Source organism: Apis florea, unplaced genomic scaffold, assembly GCF_048593485.1.
Source record: "Apis florea isolate Af1SG1 unplaced genomic scaffold, ASM4859348v1 contig_3587_pilon, whole genome shotgun sequence".
In the NCBI taxonomy this organism is placed as follows: Eukaryota; Metazoa; Arthropoda; class Insecta; order Hymenoptera; family Apidae; genus Apis; species Apis florea.
The window spans coordinates 2,760,702-2,782,741 of NW_028256789.1; the positions used below are offsets into that span (position 1 = coordinate 2,760,702).

The following is a 22,040-nucleotide window of genomic DNA, read 5'->3' on the forward strand; positions in this document are numbered from 1 at the left end:
ATTTTTTTCTATTTTCTAGTTTTGCCATTTTTCTGAGAGAAGAAATGGAAGATTGTGGAGCGTTTAGGTATTTAAATCGTATTGTAGATATCTTTAAAATTTCTTATTTTATTCCCTTTCTTTCTTTCTTTTTTTTTTTTTTTTTTTAATTATACATTATAAATAAAGGTTGTTTTTTACAAAAAATCGACGAACCTATGAATTCTCAAGTACACAAATTATCATTCACGAAATAATCTTCTCGATTCAGTTTTAAGCTATTTTATAATTCACACATTTGTATACGTATATCGTAGAAAAATAATTTACGGTCTCAACTTTCACGATCAATATTGGATGACTAGAGTGTACATGACTAGAGTACATGATTTCCTAAGAGACAGGTACAACTCTCTATAAAATCTGACTAGATCAAACATCGTTGATACAAAAACCCTGATAAAAACTTCTAAAAAAAAATTCTTAATTATACAATAGATTAATTAGAGGTACAAGGATACAGGAAATTCTTATTAACTTTCATCTTACATGCCCAGTCTCATCAACTTGGCCGTATAATCTCTTTGTTTATCGGCCAAGTGCAGATCCAAGCTCCTTAGCATCCTGTCACGAATCTCTTGATCGCAAATCGAACTTTTCCTCAAACCGGTCCTACGATGCGCCATCCTCGGTTCGTTCCTCGAGTAAGTTCCCATACGAAACCCTGATTGAAACCCTGATTTTGTCGTTGCATCGCGTCGAGTTTCGCGAACTGCATTCTTCATAAACTCGATTGCAGTTCTACGGCAGGTGTCGTAACCCAACAGTTGAATTCTTTTACCGTGAATCGCGTCCAGTTGAGAATTGTTCGGCTTAGTCATCCTCTCCATTATTTTTCCAACCGTGTCGGGTGTCCCCGGCAGATCCTCGAATACTTTGCGAATAACTTCCTTTGTCAGGTCTTCCTCGCTACTGGATTCACCTGGCGAGAAAGATTTCCAACTGTTAATTCTTTCCACTTTCCTATTCAATTTATCGCGAGAAATTAGAAGCGCGAACACGAACTCGTAATTAATATTGTCGAAGTCGTTTAACTTCCCGCTTATGAGAAACTGGATCTTCTCGAAGTAGTCGGGACAAGAGAAATATTTGAAAGTTCCAAGAATCGATTAACGATCAAGGATCTCGGGGGGAGATAAGGTGGTGAATTTATCGAATAAATTACTCACCGAGATCGCTGGTACGGTCTGACGTGTACGTTCCCTCTTTGATCTCTCGTTGCAATTCCAACACTCTTGCCAGCGCCAACTGCAAATACTCCCTGGCATTTGGCTCCTGTATAAACACCAAATGCGTATGCACACTGTTCAATACCTTATTTATAACACTTTCGGTTTATAACGCGGAATCAATAATATTTCGCTCGTAAAATTCGTGCTATTTCATATTTCATTAAATTTACCTCGACTGACTTTGCCTTCTTGCTGTCGCCGTTTCCATCCGTCAAACAGGGTGCCTACTCCAAAAGAATACCAATCAAAACCGATCTCGAATTTGCGCGAGACTTGCGAGCATAAAATCACTTACCGACGAGTATCTTTTCATCTTTTCCGTAATTCTAACAAAACTCGAAGGAACTTCACCATCGATCCACTAAAAGACCTTTCACAAACGGGCACAAAGCAACAGAGCAGTCAAAAATAATTCCTTCTGCTCTTCGCCTAAGCCTCTCAGCTTCTTTCTTGCTTCTCGGATCAGAACAGCTTCCCCTCCGAATTAATGGCCCCTTTTGTCCGTCCTCAGTCCTCCTCTCCTTTTCGTCTCTCCCCAAAAGAAGTTTCACAGAATACGGTAGCCGGGGAATCGGGAAGACCGTTGACTGGCGTCGACATCGACTAACCACGTCCAAATCGTAGCGACCCTTGTTCCAACAGAGTCTATTGCGAGGGTGACGGTTTGCCATGGCTTCACCCCCTCCACCACAGTTCCCTGTTTCGGAACCCTTGGAAGTGTGCCCCTTGCATTCGAACGGGCCTCCCTTCCCTGCAGATGCGTGTACCATTGTACCGAGAACCCCTGTTTGCTCGACGCGTGCCCCGATAAAAACGGCTGCCACGCGCCCCTTCCTCCACGGAATACGTTACGAACAGCAGCCGTGGAAACGATATCCGTTACCAGTTTCACCAATGAGGGGAAACGGAGAGACGATAAATCTCGATTCGACCAGTTCTCACCACCGATTTTCACCAAACTAGGTGAAAATACCAAATTATAGGATACAGGGTAATGATAATATTCCCTCGTGGAAATGATAATCTTTCCTTCTCTCTTTTATCGATCGCGCCTAGTAGTTTTACACCACCACCACTACTACTAGTAGTACTACTACTACGTGCCACCATTGGGAGGAATTCTCGATTTATTTTTCATTCTTTCAATCTTTGCAACGATGAATAATAAAACACGAGATGGCTGCGGCTCTCGGATCTGATTCGTTTATTTGCACTCGGTGCAACGACGTCCTCGCGCGAGTCGTGAGCGTTACCTTCTCGTCTCAATGGGAATAAGAAACCAGCTCTGGTCCGATTAAATGAATTTTTATTCGAGTCACACGCACGCATACGCACACGCGCAGAGAGTCGCATGGCACGGTTGGTCAGGTCCGGCCTTTTAACGTAATGCATGATTCGTGCCTATCGATTCGTTTGGAAACGCTTTCGTCGATGCGTGGCCTAATTACGGTTATAATATCGAGGGTATCGAGAAGACGTCCAGGCGTTATCTGAACGTTGGGAACGTCTACCACGTCGAGGGAAACGCGGCCAATAGTTGCGCGATACTGGAAATCTTGTTAACAGGGGTGCACGTCAAACAGGAATTCCCGATTAACAGGCGAAGGGGGCAAGGTCGCCAGGCCAGAACACAATTAATGCACAGAATCCCTTCCATTCGCCACTCTAATTAAATCTCTCGCGTATTCAATAACGCCTGGGAATCCTCTCCCTTCTCTTGTATTGTTTAGCTCTCTGCGATACAATTCGTTGAGCCCTTTCATTCAAGATCGATGAATATATATATATATCTCGTGATAAAGGGAGGAGGGAGGGAGTGAGGATGAGGAAGGGGGAAAAAATGGGGTGGGATTAGTATGTAAGGGAGTCGCGTTGAATTAACTCTTTCGTATCGCTCAACTCGCTGAACGATCGAATCTGAACGATATAATAGCGATCTGGTCTCTCTCGCGTCATTTTTGTAGAGAATTTAAAGAATTTATCCTAAGATCGATCGGTATCGATGCGTTTTCTCTTTGAGAGATTATAAATCCTAAATCCATGGCCGATAATCAATCGATCGGTTGAAAGATAATCGTCCAAACTGAATAGAATGTTGATCATCGTCCGCCAAACCGTTCTATCGTTCGTATACTGTTGCTTGTATTACCTGTTTTGATATATCACACAGGCATATCAGATGCACTCGAGGAAATTGGTCGAAAGTGTCGGTGGCTTTGTATCGAGGACAGATTCCTATAGAATTGGCCTTCGATTAAAATATCTTCGCTCTAGATGTCCAATGTCGGTGATCTTAACAACGTTGAAAATTCTTAATCTACGTTTCTTAACATTCTTAGATCGGTATTCGATTAAATAAAAAAATGACGATGAACGAAGAATTTGACTTATTCGCGTTTCGTTCTCAGTCCTTGCATACGTATCGCATAAATGAAATATTCATCGTAAATATATCTTTTACTTCCAATCTAATGGTCCTCGATTAGATCAACTCTTGTTAACATCTTTTTCCCCCTCCCCTTGTATTTCTCGAGATCTTTCTCAAAAATTACTTACAATCTATCTGTCTCGGGTAGGCCTCGTGGTCTCTTCGCTCGGTAATTCGTAGAGAGCCGTCGAGTTCAGTTCCTGAGTATGTCTTCGAAACGTGGATCCAAAGCTGGTCTCATTGAGCGTGTCCTGTCTACCCACGCGTCTCCTTTGCGAGAAATTTATTCCCCGATTACTGTTCCTATCCGAACTGTCCGTCGTCTCCGTTCGACATATTCTTCGACTCCTTCTCGGTAGGCAACAACAAAGATATTTGTTGAATCTATAAACAAAATCTCTGTTCATTGATATATACGAGTGCATATATGAATTGCGAAATTCTATATTTAATGTCGTGCTAACCTTCACGCTCTATTGTTTATTTACATTTCTGAGCTGTTTGTTTACATATGTGGGAGGTTTGTTTACATTTCCCGAGTGCTTATTTACTTTTTCTCTGTTTACACCAAATCTTTTTATATCTTTAATTGTTTGTTTCTATTTGCAGGTTATTTATACATATGTTTAATCGTGACAAAGGTGATGAACGTATGGAGAATCGTCGTCTCGTTAAATTACACGACAACAAATATTGCAATTGAAGGAATTAGAGGAGGAAAAGGAAAAAGGTGGTCTGTCTTTCTCTTCCGTGGTATCTTTATTCACTTTCGATCGGCCCTGTGCACAGTTATCGTTCATTTATGCTGTTATACTCGCCTCTTGCGAAAAGTCCCGCTTACGAAGTAAAGCGCAATCGGATTGACGCAGCTGTTGATGAAGCTCAGGCAGAAGCCGAGGATCCTGAAGACGTGCCAGAAATCGTCGTAGTCTTGCTTGGACGATGGGCAAAAGTGGAACCATAGCATGAACACGTGATGTGGCAGGAAGCAAATAAAGAAGATAACTACGAATGCTATCACCATCTTGCCGACCTGTTGATCATATCCATTAGCGAGAATACTGAGAAAATCGATCGATGGTTTAATCGAAAGCGTGACGCCATTAAAAGAAAAATCCCTCGAATAATAAGCTTTCGTTTCGGTTCCCACTTTTGATATTATTGATAATATCATTACGTATTTTTAATCTCCAAACTTTATTTCTAATTATCTTTTATTAACGTATCTCGTCTTATCGCGAAAGCAAATAGAGATCGATAGAGAAAACGTCGCGGAGATGGATTGTTTTCTCAGAACGAGTATAGACACTTCACCCCGCGAAAAATAAAAAAGCGATAACGGAAACTCGTCCGAATGAATCGATTATTTCGATTGCGTCTTCGAGTGGATTGGCAACAGATACTATGGTTAAATTGAATTTCGTCCACGCGTAATTCCAACCCGTTATCTAAAAACTAAATTTGTCGATCGACGATATTTATAAGTTGATCGATTACATTAATTGCACGGATTGTGCAATCCACGAGATAACAATGTTCGATAATCAAACACGATTTTTCGAAGCTCGAGTGGCACGAGTGTCGGATAGTTTCTTGTTATCGGAATGGATTAGGGAACGGGTGAATGGATTCTACGAATGAAAACATGGGAGAAGTAAAAGTAAGAAAAGCGTGGTTGAAAGGTTTCATCGTATCTCCAGTTGCCACGCTTCGATGCCACCCTGTGTTGAATGATTCAAACCGAGCTGGAGCATCGAATTGATTAAAAAAGTCACTTTTAAGAGTATACGATAAAAATTTTATCTCGCAGAATATTTCACCATGTATTTATTCAATAGTGAAAGTAATAAATAAACGGTTTATAGATGGAACGAAAAATAAATAAAAGAGAGAGCGAATTTTTCTCGAAATAAAAATTGTTACCATGCAACAACTAATTTTTATTCCGTATCGTGTACAAACAAACAAATTATTAAATAGTACGATAACAATGAATCAACTGAAGGATTAGCTTGTTCCCGAAACTTGTCTAATAAAGTGGATGTAATTCAAGGTGATCGACCGTCGCTTTTCATTCGGATACAATGTGGAAAGTGTAATAGCTTTCATCCCGGCGATGCTTTAGAACAACTCCATCCACGGTGATTCATAATTGGCCTTTCAGAAATTATCGGACTTGGCTTGCTTTATAGAGAGACTTAACCGCCTATCAATTTAAACTTGTATCGCTTAACACTTTATCCATCACACACGAAAGTTAACGGATACTTTGCAACTATATTATACTTGCTAACTAATTTATCGATAAAATTCTGGATCTTACGTGTCATCGTACCTTCTTACGTGCTTTAATTTGTTCCATACGATGACACCCGGTGGACAACTCGCCTGGCATATTCCTAGTGGAGAGTTCGAGGTGTCGTGCCATCCCCAGATAAAATCCAGTTATCACCAGCAACGGTATCGCGTAGTAAGCGAGGAACTTGAACATCACCATTCCCTTTTGATAGCTCTGCCCTGCGATCCGGAAGAACGAGAGAACATATAGAAACGATGCGACACGACAATATACAATACGAGTTGGTGCATGTGACGCGAGATAAAACGAGCGATCGTAAACAGTTTTCTCTTTTTTTTTTTTTTTTTTTTTGCTTAAGCGAAACATTCGTTTGCCGAATGAGGGATATCGATTCGTGATCGACACGTGAAATACTCACCGAATTCCTCGGGGAAGGGACTACAGATCAGGATGGAATGATTACTCTGTAACGGTACGGTGGGCACGTTAGAGAAAAAGGCAGCTGGCATCGCCAAAACAATCGCCAGCACCCAAATAAGGCAGGCTGTTAATATCGTTAATGGTTTTGCACTGAGGCCGGCTACATGGCGGCGAATGGGATTCACGATGGCACAGTACCTACGGCGCAACAGGCATCCTTTTCTTCTCTATTCGTAAATATACATTTTTAGTTTTTTTTACAATCGAATTTCCTCGACAATTTCAATTTCGACGTTTTAAAAGTTTTAATAACAGGATCGGAGGGGAAATTTTAATTCAACGTTTAAAGTTTCGTTTGGATCACTGATTAAACAGACGAACGACCGGTCGATTGGTCCATTAATGGGGCGGAACTTGGTCAAAGTTGGAAGAGCTGCCCTATCCCTGGGACAACAATTTCCCAACCGTAACTGGATTTGACAACTTACCTCTCGGCTGATAACGCGGTCAGAGTGAAAACTGAGACACCGATCGAAATATCCTTGGCGCACTCCGATAATTTGCAAACTGCCAGGCCCCACGGCCATGACTCAATCGTGTACAGAAGCGACGTGAACGGTACACACGTTATGATCACCTATGATTGATAAAGCTTCGATAAATACTCCGTATTTTCTAAAAAGAATCATAAGCGAGACGTTTAATTAGAATTTCATCGTTCAAGGATCATTATTGGAAAATATTTTTCCGCGATCCCACCGCGAAATTTAATTAATTCCCGTATTTACCGATACGGAGAACGGTGGGAGAAGGCTAATCTCCGACCGGGGATGAAAATGATATTTGCATGATGCGCGGGACAAAATTCGAGAAGCAATAAAATAAATAGTACTCGACAATTTATAATTGCGCGAGAAACATTGATCAACATTTATGAAAGCGTCGTTGTTGCTCTAGCTAAATTGAAATTAAAAGGTTGAACGCCTGTGATAGAGTACGCACAATTAAAAATATTCGCGACAAATTGAATAGATCGCAGCTTGTCATAGGATCGTGTTATAGAACAGCACACCGACAGATATTTTATATAGAAAAACATTCTTCGATCAATGCTTGCCACCTTCTATCTCAAATATTTTGTGCGTATTTTTCATACCTCACGAAATCATAGAGAAATTATTATCATAAAAAGCCTTTTTTTTTTTTTTTTTTTTGCATCGGATAAAAACAAATCATCATCTCGAATAATTTATCATAGAGTATTCATAGTCGCGTAAAAATCATAAAACACGCGTCTCCTTTTCGAGCTTGAAAAAAAGTGTACAAAAGTTTTTATCCGCGATATTTGCGAATGATAAAATCGCATTCTGATCATCCTGCGCATAGTTATAAACAATGTATCGATCAGAACACGAATATGTCACGAATTAAACTCGTTGTCGACGAAAATTGTTATCTACGACGAAAGTTCAGAAAGACGATCGTTTCGCGAAATGGATGTTCCTCACTTTGGATGTGTGAAGGTACGTTTACTTATTTCCCACGCGAAATCGTGACGTAAAAAGGTGTAGGATATATCCTGGACACGCTCGCATCAGATTTATCAACGCGGTCTGAATAAATTCGATATTGCCAGATACAAACGACACGGTTTCTTCGAAACATTTTTTCGATTGACGGGCAATCGAATCGGAAAGAAGGTTTCGTCTTGGCAAGAATTTTCTATCATTTGTGCGTGGAATATTCACAAATTCCATTCCAACTTTGTCCGAATTTATATTGTTATGTTTGTCCATATGACATTTATCTTTATCCATTACGCGTTATTTATAATATCGTAATGGAGATGGAAGAAGATTCGACAACGAATCGAATCGCGTTGCTTTGATTAGAATTAATCAATCAATCATTCGTAGGATACACAGATTTATATGTGAATCTTTGAACATTTTACAATAACATTTTATTTATTCGTCCAAAGAAGCGAGCAAACATTTTTCCAACGAATATTTTTCCTCCTCCAGCGTTAAAATATCACCTCTTCGTTTCATTTATTCTGAAGGAAGGAAAGAGATTTTGATTTTTCCTTACCAAGAGATCGCCCAAAGCCAGGGATAAGACGTAGGTATTCGGTATATTTCTCATACTGGCGTGACACACGAGGGTGAACACCAGGATCCCATTTCCAATTACACCGACTACCAAGATTAATAAGAATACAACGGGCACTATGTAAGTTTCGGGTCGCTGGTCGTACGGAACGTAGCTATCGTCCTCTTCGTCCTCGTTTCCTTGCATGGAAAGGGTCGTCGTTGCATTCAGGATCACTGCCATCTGCAAAACACAACCGATCTGTCTCCCATTGTCAATTTACTCAGCAGCAATTCATCTCCTCTTACACGTACATGTTTCCATAGAGTACTTTCCCCGATATTTTTCGCGCTATATGAAAATAAACGGCGCGTTCCTTTCCCCCCCCCATTTACACCCGACACCATTGTTGCTTGAAAGTGCATCTGTCACATTCGCGTTGCTAAAAATCGAAATTTTCCAGATACATACATATGTATATGTTTTACATATTACATCTTGGACATTAAATTAAAGAAAAAAGTTTTATTCGACGTTTATATCGGTTTTTGTCGATTGATTTTGTTTCGACGGATTGTCGTTCCACTCGTGGTTAACTATCGTGAAAAAATTGGATAACGAGTTTTTAAATAGGTTGACTAATGGCAAATGTGAAAATTAAAAAGCGATATTAATAAACGGGACGACTCTATGTATTGCGATTGTCAAGGAATTAGTTATGAGCACTTAAATATATTGTTTCAATGGGAATAAAAAACGATCCAATTTTCTATATGACATATTTCCACGAGCGGAGAATATTCGAGGCGGGCACGTGAATGAGTGCAAATATATATAGATTAAAAATAAAACGATAAAATCACCGTGTCCACACGGTGAATTGATAGTCAAATAAATTGGTTTTTCTTTCTTTCTTTTTTTTCTTTTTTCTTTTTTTTTTTTTTTTTTTTTTACTTGAATTTACAAAAACCACTTTGATACGGATATTCGCATTCGAAATACATTCGCAGCGACACGTGATTTACACGTAAATTCGTGTGGTTTTCATGTGAGGAGAAAGAAGAAAAAAAAAAAAGAAAACAATAAAAAATGAAAAAAGCAAAAAGAAAAGAAAAGGATGAAAAGAATTTTTATCCTTTCTCGCGTAGAAGAAATAAGGTTTCTTTCCTCGTCAGAAACGAAAACGATTTTCTTCGGTCATTGACGGTCGCCGAGAAATTACATTTTGTCTCACAAATTCTGTCTCAACGTTTTAATATCATTCCCCGAGACAGTGGCTCGAAAATCCAATGTATATTCTCTAAAATAGACGGACGAGAAGGAACAGAGGAGAAAAATGGAGCTCGTACGACAGTCGATATTTCATTGAAATATCATTTTTCTCGGAAGAAAATCTTTCCTTACAAACTCCTTAAATTACTATTTAAAATACTTGTTTCGCCTATCTTTGATTCGAATTTCTCTGCTTCCATCCCGTAAAAAGAATAATGGAAGAATAATTTTTCGCGAGTACAAGAAAGAAGTCGAAGGAATATTCGCTCGGGTATTTCGATTTTGTGCAATATTTTCCCAAGTAGAAACACCTCGAAAATCCACTTTTACGCCGTCTGGCGGATGAACTTTCGATACCGACCGCCATACCTTCTTCTTTTTCTTCTATCGAGACGCGTGAAATCCCGTCGTGTCGAGAAATCCTGCAAATGTCTCGAAACAAATGTATCGTTTCTCGATAAACGAAATTCAACAAAAGTGACACAATTTTATCTAAACTTCTTAATCGCTGCAGGAAGTTTCGCGTCGCGAGATTAATGGCCGTGACAATTAAGCCATGAATGAACGGCGGAGGGGGGGAGCGGGGAGGGGGGGGGGAAGAGGAAAGCCAGGATTAAATTTCTGATTAAGCGCAGGAACGAGAGATTAAGTTAGTTGTAGGGTGCATCTTTTCTTTGGATCAAGCGCCAAGATTAGAATAAACTATATAGTTTATATGCTCTGAACGAGCAAACAGAATATGAGATTTGTGAAAGATGAGGGCGTGGGCGAGAATGGCAAAGTGTAACGTAGATCGAACATTACGCAGGTTAGAATTGCAAATAGCGATCCTTGCGATATAGAAAAATCATTTTAAAGGAAAAGGAAGATTTATGGGATGAAATAATGAAATGATATTTATACAATCTTTTCATTTTCTCTCTCTCTCTCTTTTTTTTATCTATTCTTTTTTGTCGCCTTTCGTCATTGAAAGTTTCGATTTGAAAAGCGCATTCATTCGTAGAGTCATTTTTCATTTCACGCGATGCCACCCTCGCTTTTGTCCCATGAAACCTGCGTATCGATATCCGACTGTCCGATAGAGAATCGTGGCACAATAAAAATTAATCAGATTGATCGTTATATGACCTCTCTCTCTCTCTCTTTCTCTCTCCCTGCCATTTTAATTTGAAATAAACTTGACCGACAACGAAGATTTGATTTCTCGAGAATATTCGTCGATATTATGATTTCATATCGCTCTCCTGTGAGAATAGTTTCGCAACGAGCAACTTGTAGAGTCCGATCGATACGCTGGTTGGAGAGAAATATTATCGATTTTCCACGAATCTCTTCGTTCTTTTTTCACCACGCTTTAAAGAAGAGAACTGCTCCTTTCAATTTTCTATTTAATTACAAATTGAATATACAAGTTTCGATGAAGGTAATATCGTTTTAAGAGATCTACGAATTTCTGGGGAAAGGAAGTCAAATTTCTTCGTTTAACTTTCCTGATCTGATCAATTAGAACAGTAAGCAAATTTTTTTTTTATCTCTGAGTAACGTCAATCGAATTCTCCTTCTTCTGTGAAACGGTGATAATTCGATATCAAGAATTTCACTCCATTCTACTTTAATTGTCAAAGTGGTTACGGTTTTATAACAACGCTATCATCGATGAACGAGTGTGCAAATTTCACGAGCATCTTTGAATTTGTTCACTCGTAGTCGTGTTCTTCGACTTCACAACGTTCCATTACTACGCGAACCGTGAAGATATTATTTCCACCATCGAAGTTACATTAGATACTTTTCAAGAAAAACGTCTCGATTTCGATACACAAAGATTAAGAAATGGGATGGATTTTATTTTCCATTCATTTTCCGTTCATTCGAATGAACTTTATCTCCAATTACGTCAAATTGCATACCTGTTGCAATTTCATTATACCTGAAATGGATTGCTCCGATTTTCTCGTGCCTCTGCGGTTCCATTAGCTCGAGTATTTCACTATCTTATTATGTTTTGCCAAGCTTTATGCCATTTTAGCGCGACATCTCATGAATTACGCTGAATTTATAACCAAACTTCGGATCACAAAGTTTACGAGCGGAACAAGAGGTGATGTATTCCGTGCCTTGCATCAAAAGTGGCCGAATTAATTCTAAAAACTATTACTCGAAACTTTTGTATCGAATTATTAATTAAAATAATTACACGTAATTACAAGTTGCAATTACTGGAATCGTTAATCTCGTAATTAAATATCGAATTAATTTATTTTTCAATTCTTTTGCTGATTTTCTCGTTGCAAGTAAAATTTTTATGCAACTTGAAATTCTTTTTTTTCACTCGAAAAATTTGTGCTTCAAAGATGACAAATCGAAATGTTTTTATTTATACAATCTCGAATAAAATAGACTCTTCTTATCTTGTTCTTTGAAAGGATCCCTTCTTTCGAGCAAAACATCCTATTTTCTAGTTCCAGATTGGTTAATGGAACGAGTCTTCGACGTACAGCGAGTAACCTGTATTCTCGATGTCGTAGACGTTCATTCCTCCTCCAATTCTTCTTCGTTCTCGATACGACGAAATTGAACAGCGGTTTTAGAATGTCGAAAAAAAAAAAAAAAAAAAAAAAGAAAAAAAATAAAACGAACGAAAATATCGAGCGATGATTGGAAATACAAGCGCACGCGAGAAAGGGTGCACAGCTTATCGAAAAATAATTGCTGTCATCGCGTTTACAAGCAATTAACGATATTATACAAATGTTATTCGTCGCGTCGTGCGCAGAGAATAATTATACGAAATTGTTTCGGATTGAAACGAAGTGGATTCGTTCGAACGGAAGATAACACCTGTCACATTGTAAACGTGGCGGAATATATCCGATTAAACGTAATTTTTAATAATAATTATCCCGGCGATGTTGGCGATGATATTCACAAGGAATCACGGCTGCGGTACGTAGATCTGACGTTGTCATTTGCATATCTCGTGGAGGCGAGCCACGGAAGCAAAACCGATCATCGATGAAGCGTGGCCGAAAAATGGATAGCGCGATAGTGTTACGACTCAAACGACTATTTTAATGGAGCGCGCGCATATTCATCAAATTTGATCGTAAAAAAAAAAAAAAAGAGAAACGATCTATGATATATCTGAAACTTCATAATCGTTCGATAATCTTTTTTTTTCCCTTCTTCAAATAATATTCCCTGCAAATATTTAATATGGAGATGATTCTTTGAAAGATGGAAAATTCATTCATTGAATATCACGATTTTTATTTTCGAACGGTCCTTCTTCTATGGAGAGAGATTAAATTTACGCGTAAAGCCATTGTATGCATCATTAATTTCGGAATCGGTATTATATTTAGATCCCGAGATACTCTCTTGGTTTAGACGCTGGTAATTAATCCTACTCAGGGATGGAAAGTTTGAAGCCTTCCCTTTTGAAAGAAACTTCTTGATATATTGCCGATATTATGATTAAGTATGACGAGTATTAAGGATAAATGCATCTCATAAATGGACAAGATATGCAAAAGTTCCTCCAAATATTCTGGTTAATAAAAATAATTCGAACAAAATATTCGGTTTTGAAAGGGAACTTTTCCTAGGATGAAGTTCTAAATTTCAAATCGAATCGAATACGATATCAAAAGGTAAATGTAAACGAAACGAGTGTTAACACAAAAGGTTTCCGCTTCTTTACAAAAATTCCTCCGCATTTTTATCGACTATTAACCTTTACGAGTTTCAGGATCGTTTAACGTTATCCCGTTCGAGGGAAACATCTTATCGCATCAATAAAACGGTTTCTTGGCATGCAAATTTCGATTTTAGATTTTAGAGGTTTCTCGATATACATTCTCATGGTTGCAGTACGGCGCGGTTCTCCAGCTATTTCAGGCGAGACGAACATTACTAATTTTTAACTCGCGTTTAGTTTGCTTTGGTGCGCAATTTATGAAAAGCTTGGAGCGAAAATTAACAATATGTGCGCGTGTGTGTTATGCAATATCGTTAAAGGGTAGATTGCAAATATTTCCAAGAGGTTTCCACACGTGAAAACACACCTCCTTCCAATCTTTCGAAGCTAAATTAATCTTCGATAATAGATATATTCAGCTTTTCAGTATTCCAACTTGGCTCCTCCTTCTTCTTCTGGGAAAAGTTCGTATCGCCGGCGGATAATCCGAGTAGCTAGTTAATGAGAAACTTCATCCTTGTCTCGTTTCGAAGACGCAACTTTTCCAATTGGTCGCAGCATTCCTAGTTTCCTAAATCGAAATCCCCTCTTGTCACGGTATGCAAATGAAACGAGTGGAAAGTAATGTCTTGGAAACGATTGGAGAACGAATATCGAGCTATTTCGTTCTAAGGAAGATTAAAAAACTATATCGGCAAGATGATGGTTCGTCGTACGATAAAATTGAGGGAGAATATAGAGAGCAAATGTGCCATTAAAATTGAAAAATCGTCGAAAGTATCGCGACGATATTGTTTTCGCAGATCTCCTTTTAACTTTCGTTAACTTTCGCGATCGGAATATTCGCGAGATCGAAATCGAGCTAAAATTTGATCAATCAGATAAAATTCGCCGCTCGACGAATTTGGATAACGCGATTCGCAGCAACGATATACAGCACAAGTTTCCAGGGAAATTTCCATTTCCATATCAATTTCAAATCTGGCTTGCGAATCTATCTATCCGAATTTCGTAAAAACTCCAATCTCATTCTTAATCTATATTTTTATTTATTATCTATATTTTACTCATGCGTTCGTTTAACCGTATATAACAATCTATCCCGTGTGTCGAAAACTTTTATTTTCGTTATTTTTTAATGAAATTTAACGAAAACTTTCGTCTTAACCCTCTCCAACTTGCTCCCTGCAGAATTTCTCTGCAACTAAAAAATAATTAAGAGAGGAAGGTAAAGAAGATAAGAAATGCTTGGTACAACAGCGGTTTATTCTTGTCGACAAATGGCTAACTTGGTTGCAGCTATTTTTTCGTAATAACAGCTATGCCAGCTTCTTACATCGTTTACGAGCGATAAATCTCGTGCCAAGCACACCGACGCACCATTCGCGATATTTATCTTTAATCAACTCCAATTTACTTCATCTTCCCTGTAGTACAACGCTTGTTCACGACATTATAGCCTAGCTCGTGAAAAAAAAAAGAAAAAAAGAAATGGAAGAAAAACGAGAATGGAAGGGAGAAATGTGTATCAATTGGCGAAATTACAAACGAGAATCCCATTTCCCGCGTCCCTTTCTTTTCAATCGAGTAATTTCACGCTTCAAGGTTTGGAGAGAAGGGAATCATTAAGATAACGAGTTATCAGTGTCGCAAATAATCTCGATCCAGTGATACGATCTACGAGAGATAGTAGACCGATGGTCAGCGAATACCAGCGCTACCTTGTCCAGGAAATTGCGTTATAGTTGGTCAAAGAGCTTTTTAATCCATCGTTCGACTAACCGGAAACAAGTAAACAGTAATCAAAAAGAACGTGGAGTAAATGCGATCGAGGACACGAATGACAAAAAAAAAAAAAGAAAATTCGTTTATCTTATTCGATTATCAAAGATATATCGAGAAATGGACATTGGAAATGGTTACAATCGATTTATCGCTGAATTTTTTCTTTTCTTTCATCCCGTTCATTCAACGAAGCGATTTTTCTTTTCTCAATTTTAATCTCGCATCAATTGTAATCGATTAATTCATTCTTGAGACGAAAAAGGAAAAAAAAAAAAAACGGCCGTCCATGTTATTAAGCTATTAATTGATTGTCATGTTCGATTTCGTTATTAACACTGATAATCATGGATTACGCAACGAGCATGCTTAGCGATATCTCATTGACATAACTGCTAATCTAGCCGGATGTTGCCTATATATAGGATTTAGCGCAATTATCGCATTGACATTTAATGGTCTGTATCGAATCGATCCGCATCTCGCACGTCCAATATCTGACAGGCTTGCCCTTGTTTCTCTCCTTCGCAAATCATCCTCCTTTTTTTCCACCGTCGAAAGAATTGTGAAACGTCGAGTAAAGATTCGCGCTTTTCTTCCGCCACTTTTTAATTACTTTTATTAGAGGTTTCTATTTTGACAGAGATGTAGATCATATTGACACTCGTCGATTGCTACGAACGAACGACTCCCTCTCGTGCCCTACGCGGAGTGTTTTTCAATGAGCTTCCTCTACGTGATTGCACATTTTTTGCGGATCGGAAAAATTACAGGGAAGGCAAGGAAGGCAGCTGACGCGAAAGGGTGAGCGCAAAGGGGAAGAAATATCGCGTGGAAAAACCTCGATTCTTCCGCTCGGTGGAAAGGATATCGATCGATTCCAGGATCAAAAGGGATCTCGCATTACAATTAATTAAACCTGATTAGAGAAAGGTCCTATCTTTAGAGCGGAAAATTCGCCACGAAAATTCAATGGAAGGTGTCCGCACGATGATAAATATTTCACGCATTGCACTGATCGGTTTTTCAGAAACGAACATTCCTCTCTGTTATTATTGAATTATTGTTAACGTCTAAATACGAATGTTTTGAACTCGTAGAAACAAAAGAAAAAGAAAATGTTTCACTCATTAATATTGAAATGGATGTACGTAAGTAACTCGATTGGATGCACAGGGAAATAATTCGAACGTTTCGCTTCGTATCGTTCGTTTGTAACTCGAACTCCATCCAGAGAAAAATAAAGAGAGCGAAACGGCAAACAAGTGGCAAAGCAAAACGTGATCATTTGGACGTTTAATTAATCGAACGTTTCCTTTGAATTATTTTTTTCAATTAAAAATTATTCGTACAACGAATGATATCTATCGAATAGATTTGTCACCATGTCCACCCCCATGGAATCTTCATTGGATCTTCGAGAAAGAATCGGATATGGAAGCTTATTCGCACTTGTGAAAATAGAAAATCATTTCATTTCGCATCCCGATCGAATTGTATCTAATTAAAACGGATCGTTTTCGGGTATCTCCAGTAAAGATTGCAATTAATCCGAACGCGAATTATTTTATTATCGACAATTTGCCAGCCTTTCGATCTAAACGCTTGAAACCTCTTCGTTTGAAATTGAACATCTTTCTTTCCTTTCCTCCAATTATCAATCGTGTTTCGTCCAATGTTCGTGGATTAAATTCTTCCACGTTTCAATCTCACGGATGGAATTTTGTTCCACGTCCATGGGATATATTTTATTCTGCCTCGCTTCGAGAAACATATCCTCGATCTTCCTTTTTCGAGACAATCGTATCAGCCGAGCTTTTGAAAATCGTGAGAAGCTTCTTTTCTCATCCGCCAGAGTCTGCCGATTAAAGTAATTCTATACAGATGCGCGTGATTCTGTAAGGATCTCCCTTTTCCAAAAGTAACTTGATTTATTCAACTTCTTTATTCCGTTTCGCCGGAAGCCGTATCGTTACGTGTACTCAGGCGGAACCTAAACTGAAAACCGGTAAATGGCGGAGAAACTGTGGACAAATGATCAAAAGAATAGGTAGAGAAAATATTCACTTTAATCTCGTGGATCGGCTCAACGACGCCCCTCGAAAAAATTCAAGAGGAGAAATTCAAGAGAGAAAATTTGTTGAAAGTTTCGAGAGTTTGAGAATGGACGTCGTCTTGTCTCGATCTCGATCTTCAAATAAATTTCGTTTGAAGTTTTTTTTTTCCCCCCTCTCAAAGTATCCTATTCATTAGCATTAGCATTTCTTGAATTTTTGAACCAAAAGTAATAATACTTCTTTACACTCATCTTTCTCGAACCAATTTTTAATCCCATTTTGTTTGATACAGTGATCACTTGCTCGATCCTCATCTTTCCACGCGATAAACAAGATTATTCTTTTTCTCCGTGAAAAAAAATCTCTACGAATTCGATCGTGGTGCTTCTCATTCTCGAGATTTCATTTTGTCTTCCTGTTTAAAACACTCGTGTAGGCGACATTCAGAGCGAGAAGAACGAGAAGTAAAATCGGATTTTCAACAAGTCGTATCATTTCGCTTCAACGAAACGAGTTTATTTTAACCTTTTGCGGCACATGTGCGTTAAAGGATTGAATGACTATCCGTTGGTCACCGCTCGCAAGGATATCTAGTATCTGGTTTATGGTACTAATTTAACGTTACACCGTTCTCAACAACAACGTATATATTTGCATACGTTACGAAATTCCTGCTGGAAATTCTACCCTCGAATCATTAAAATTAATTCGAGTAAAACGTGTATTTGTTTCCAAATAAATTTTTTATTAAGTTTCATATCGCACAACTCTCTTTACGTTCTCATTTACGCTCTCTCTCTCTCTCTCTCTTCCATTCTCTGGATAATTTCTCGAGCATTAATTAGCCAGCATTGGCGAGACACGCAAGCTTGGAATTTAATTTTTTGATACGAATAAAAGGCACGGAGTAATACACGAATGAAGGCATTTCCTCGAGATCCCACGCGCTTCTTTTCGACCAGGTTATTCCTCGAGTTACCAAGTTAATGAAGCTTCCAAGCAGCTCCTACCTTTCTCTCTCTACTCCCCTATAATCCGTCACTTGGGAAATACTGATCGCCATCGAGAACGAGAAAGGGACAAAAAAAGAAATCAGAGAGAAAGGGAGAGAGGCTTACGGATATTTTTTTTTTTTTTTGCAACGAAGGAAACTGGACAAATGGTCGTGTTCTCGCTTTGGCGATCGTAATCAAGGCAAATTTTAATTATTCACCCTCACCGTTTAAAACGTTTGTTTATCCTCGTCGTGTTAAGCTTAGCGTAAAGTCGGTAATTAGTCGACGACACTTTTTTAAGATCCGATGTTACAGTCGGATAATCAAGGTAATTAAACCGAATAACATGTTTTTCCTCGTTCTTCGTTATTCGCCAAATCCCTTTTAATTCGTAGCGTTTGGCTTCCAATCTTCTTCGCCCTAATTCGATTCGTTCCATTCGAATTTCCATCGATGTTTGCCAATTTCGATGTTTGGATCGCACAACGAATTCTTCATCTCGTATTAATCGAATTGGCCACGATAGATAAGATGGCGTGATTCGTGATGTAAATTCTTAAGTGAGAATTACTTAGTTTGTCGAAGTTTGCTTTCAGTTTTCGTCGTTTCTACGTGTTTCTTTTACACGATGGATGGTGGACGATGCTCGAAACTCGAGCACCTCGAAGTGATTCCGTCCAAGGAATCTTCAGATATCGAACGTTGGAAGATCGAAGAAGGTATTACGAATCGTTTGCAAATCTCTGATGAACGATAACAACCGCTTTCACGTTCATTTAAGATTAATCGAGGCAGAGGTTGGATTAAGAGGAAATCCTTTTTGAACAGATTTATCCGCACGTTATTTACAGAGACGATGATTTCTTGCTTCTATTTTATTCCCAAGGGATGCAAGTTTTCGCAAGTTTTTTCCTGCATCTACTAAAAAAAACATTTCGTTCCTCGTTCATCGAAATCCGAAAGAAATTTTTCGAAACGTCAAAATTTGAGATTTCTGCAAAACTTTTAACATTTTCGTGTATTCTATAAAACTAGAGAATTTTTGTTTTTGCCACAGGTACTGTCGTTGATAAAAAAAAAAATATGGAAATAATATTGGAAAGTTCAAAGGATTTTTTTTCTATCTTGACAAAACTCGTTTGTACTCGAACAAAATTGTACTCGAATGAGAAAATCGCGACAACAAAGCTTCTCTTACCACCATCAATTGGTGTATGAATTATGAATTACATCGGTAAATAGTTGTGTCTCGGTAAATGCACTAAATTGCGAATTATCGAAAATGCAGGTACCTGAGCGTTTCGAGCATGGAACATCTTAATTAGACAAAGTGAAGCTTCGCTTCAATTGTTTCATTATAGACTCGTTTGACACTCCTGTTTGACTTCCCATACAATCGAGAGAGTGCATTATGCATTCCGCATGTATGTACGAAATACTCATCGATATTAGCTTTCACGTCACGTCTTGTGTAATCAAAAAAGAAAAAGAAAAAAAAAAAAAAAGAAAAAGGAAAAGTCCAATTAGATGGAAACACGTCATCTGATTTCGTGTTCAAAGTTAAGTTTCAAGCAACAAGATCGTTGATAAACAATATAATAATTAACAGAAGAGAAAAAGAAAAAAATTGAATTCTTATTCTCATCGAGCTTGCAAATTCATTCGTTCATCGAGTCCCATCTTTTCCTCGCTCGATGCAAATGGCAAGCGATAAGTGTTGGCAACACCAGTTCCAGAGAAGTTGAGGCACTATGTCAAACTTGGTTGACATGTTAAACAAGCGTCCAAGTGACGATCGTGGAATACGTTATTTCTCTGTGCAAGCTGCCTTCTTCCTCTTTCGCCTCTCTCAAACTGTATCAAACGTAAGCATAATATTTCATTTCCAAAAAAGTTTCATTCGATATTGAAATCCATTAATCGAATGCTTGTCTATCGCGAATGAAAAATTTCGTGGAATTAAATTATTTAACGAATAATCAAGCGATTCGGTATGGAATAACGCTTTGGAATTAATTGGAAAAGAAAAAGTTTCCTCTACGATATTTTTATTAATGTAGAAAGAAAAAAAAAAAGAAACACAGCAGGGAAATAAAAAAATCGACACGTTTCTTTGCCAACGCGAGGCAAATTTTTGCCATATTTGCCTCGTAAACTGGAAATTCTTGAAGGCAACACTCGCAAATCTCGTTAGAATTCTTTCACCCGAGCAGACGAGAAATCTTTTCTCTCAATCTTTTCCTTTCCTTATCTCTTCGCCGATGAAGAACACACGTTTCCAACCGAATCATCGTCAACGGCTTTACCCTCCCCTCGAGTTTTCGCGTCGAGTTTTCTTCGATTCGACCCGTTCTCCACTACCACTACCTACCTTCATTTTATTCTTCACGCATGAACTACGCTAAACACGATTTATCCGGCAACAATTCGCACGAAATTTTCTCCACCGCGCGGAAACGCAACAAAACGTTCGAGTTATTAAGCCAAAATTCGCGTTGAATTATTCGTTGAAACTATCTCTCGCGGTATCTCTCGGAACGTGCATTTTATTCATCATTGAGTTTAGAGAAAAGTTGATTAGAATGCGTAATATTCAGGCAAATGTCTTTTCGTGATTTCCATTTTAATTGTTATATAGATGTTAATCCAATGTTGCGTGGCTATATATATAAAAAAAAAAAAAGATATACCTCGAGTTGGAAAACAAACATCTTTAATCCAATTAAAGATGATATCGACGGTGTTGTAACAATGTATCGTGATCACGCGAAGCTGGATCGAAGGCATTTTAACGTTTAAAATTAGAAAACCACTTGTAGGTCCGCGGCGATGTATCCGCGTGCAACTGCATTCTGCTCGAACAAGAAATGTTTGCGTATCAATTATTCGCCACTTCAGCTACGTTTGTATAGCATATTGCACTCTATTTTTATACCCGCGTGGTGTAAAATAATCAGCTTTTTCCCCGTTGAACAAATGCGGAGAGATTTTCTCACGAAAGTTACCATTTTATTTCATTTTGAACGCAATTTCTGAAAAACACGTCGAAAATATCCATCAAAATTCATCGATTTAAGATTTAAATTTCAACAATAGATGAATTACCTATTTCTTTAATTACAAACTTGCGACCTGTTAGACGTAATCCTATTACTATTTGCGAACTGTTTAGTTATCCTTGTGCAAAGTGACATCGAACAGAATAACTCGATGGATCCTGTTTATCGATAACTCAATTGAGCCACAGACTTCGTAAATGGTTTTACCTTTCACGCTGCCTTCCACTTTTCCTCCACGACGAGCCGCCTCAAAGTTTCGCGTTTTTAACCGATGCCGTTTCGACTCGTCGTGTATTCACGTCGTAAATGTTTAATTCCTTCTGTTTTTAACCGGTCTTTTCATACTTTTGCCTGCCCAAACGATGCGCGCCATTCACTCCAGCCTTCCTTTCGATCTCGATGCAGGCAAGATACATTTAATTTGAATCGATCGGATATAAATAAAGAATTCTTCCGCGGAAAATTTAACGCTAGGACAAAGCACGAAAAATTATCATCGTCGACATGTTAAAAGCACACGCGAAAGACGCGCGTTTTCTTTCTCGACGAGCGATTATTATTCGCCATAGGAATTTCGTGGCAAGAAGAAGAGAAGATTTCACGATTAAAATAATTTTATCACCACCACTAGATATCAATTCGGCGAAATCGACAGCGCGCCGTAAA

The 22,040-nt window shown here is 38.4% G+C and overlaps 2 protein-coding genes across 3 annotated transcripts; both read right to left on the bottom strand.

Moving 5' to 3' along the window:
• Positions 1-88: 88 nt before the first annotated feature.
• LOC147656576 (uncharacterized) lies at positions 89-3,933 on the bottom strand. Of its 2 annotated transcripts, XM_086914347.1 has the most exons (6): positions 3,828-3,933; positions 1,567-2,022; positions 1,442-1,495; positions 1,209-1,314; positions 529-961; positions 89-448 (listed from the first exon to the last, which is right to left on the bottom strand). In XM_086914347.1, exons 2-6 carry the CDS (start codon positions 1,582-1,584, stop codon positions 412-414), a joined length of 648 nt encoding a protein of 215 aa, XP_086770473.1. In that variant the 5' UTR covers positions 1,585-2,022; positions 3,828-3,933; the 3' UTR covers positions 89-411. The 2 variants fall into 2 exon arrangements, with proteins under 2 accessions (XP_086770473.1, XP_086770474.1); XM_086914348.1 differs by lacking the exon at positions 3,828-3,933 and having other exon boundaries at positions 89-961; positions 1,567-3,000.
• Positions 3,156-21,969, bottom strand: LOC100871811 (neuropeptide CCHamide-2 receptor-like). Its single transcript, XM_086914354.1, has 7 exons — positions 21,582-21,969; positions 8,510-8,752; positions 6,907-7,055; positions 6,417-6,616; positions 6,035-6,216; positions 4,518-4,732; positions 3,156-4,083 (listed from the first exon to the last, which is right to left on the bottom strand). The coding sequence occupies exons 2-7, from the start codon at positions 8,750-8,752 to the stop codon at positions 3,831-3,833; spliced, it is 1,242 nt and encodes a 413-aa protein (XP_086770480.1). The 5' UTR covers positions 21,582-21,969; the 3' UTR covers positions 3,156-3,830.
• Positions 21,970-22,040: the final 71 nt, after the last annotated feature.

Bases quoted from the DNA above. Each gene is read 5' to 3' on its own strand.
- LOC100871811 (XM_086914354.1), bottom strand. From the start codon at position 8,752: ATGGCAGTGATCCTGAATGCAACGACGACCCTTTCCATGCAAGGAAAC. The intron at 6,217-6,416 runs GTGAGTATTTCA...TCCGGATCGCAG, and splicing joins TCCCTTCCCCGAGGAATTCG to GGCAGAGCTATCAAAAGGGA. The intron at 4,733-6,034 runs GTACGATGACAC...TATGATCAACAG, and splicing joins AAATTAAAGCACGTAAGAAG to GTCGGCAAGATGGTGATAGC.
- LOC147656576 (XM_086914347.1), bottom strand. The intron at 1,315-1,441 runs GTAAATTTAATG...GTGTTTATACAG, and splicing joins AGAAGGCAAAGTCAGTCGAG to GAGCCAAATGCCAGGGAGTA. The intron at 449-528 runs GTAAGATGAAAG...ATTTTTTTTTAG, and splicing joins AAGTTGATGAGACTGGGCAT to AAGTTTTTATCAGGGTTTTT.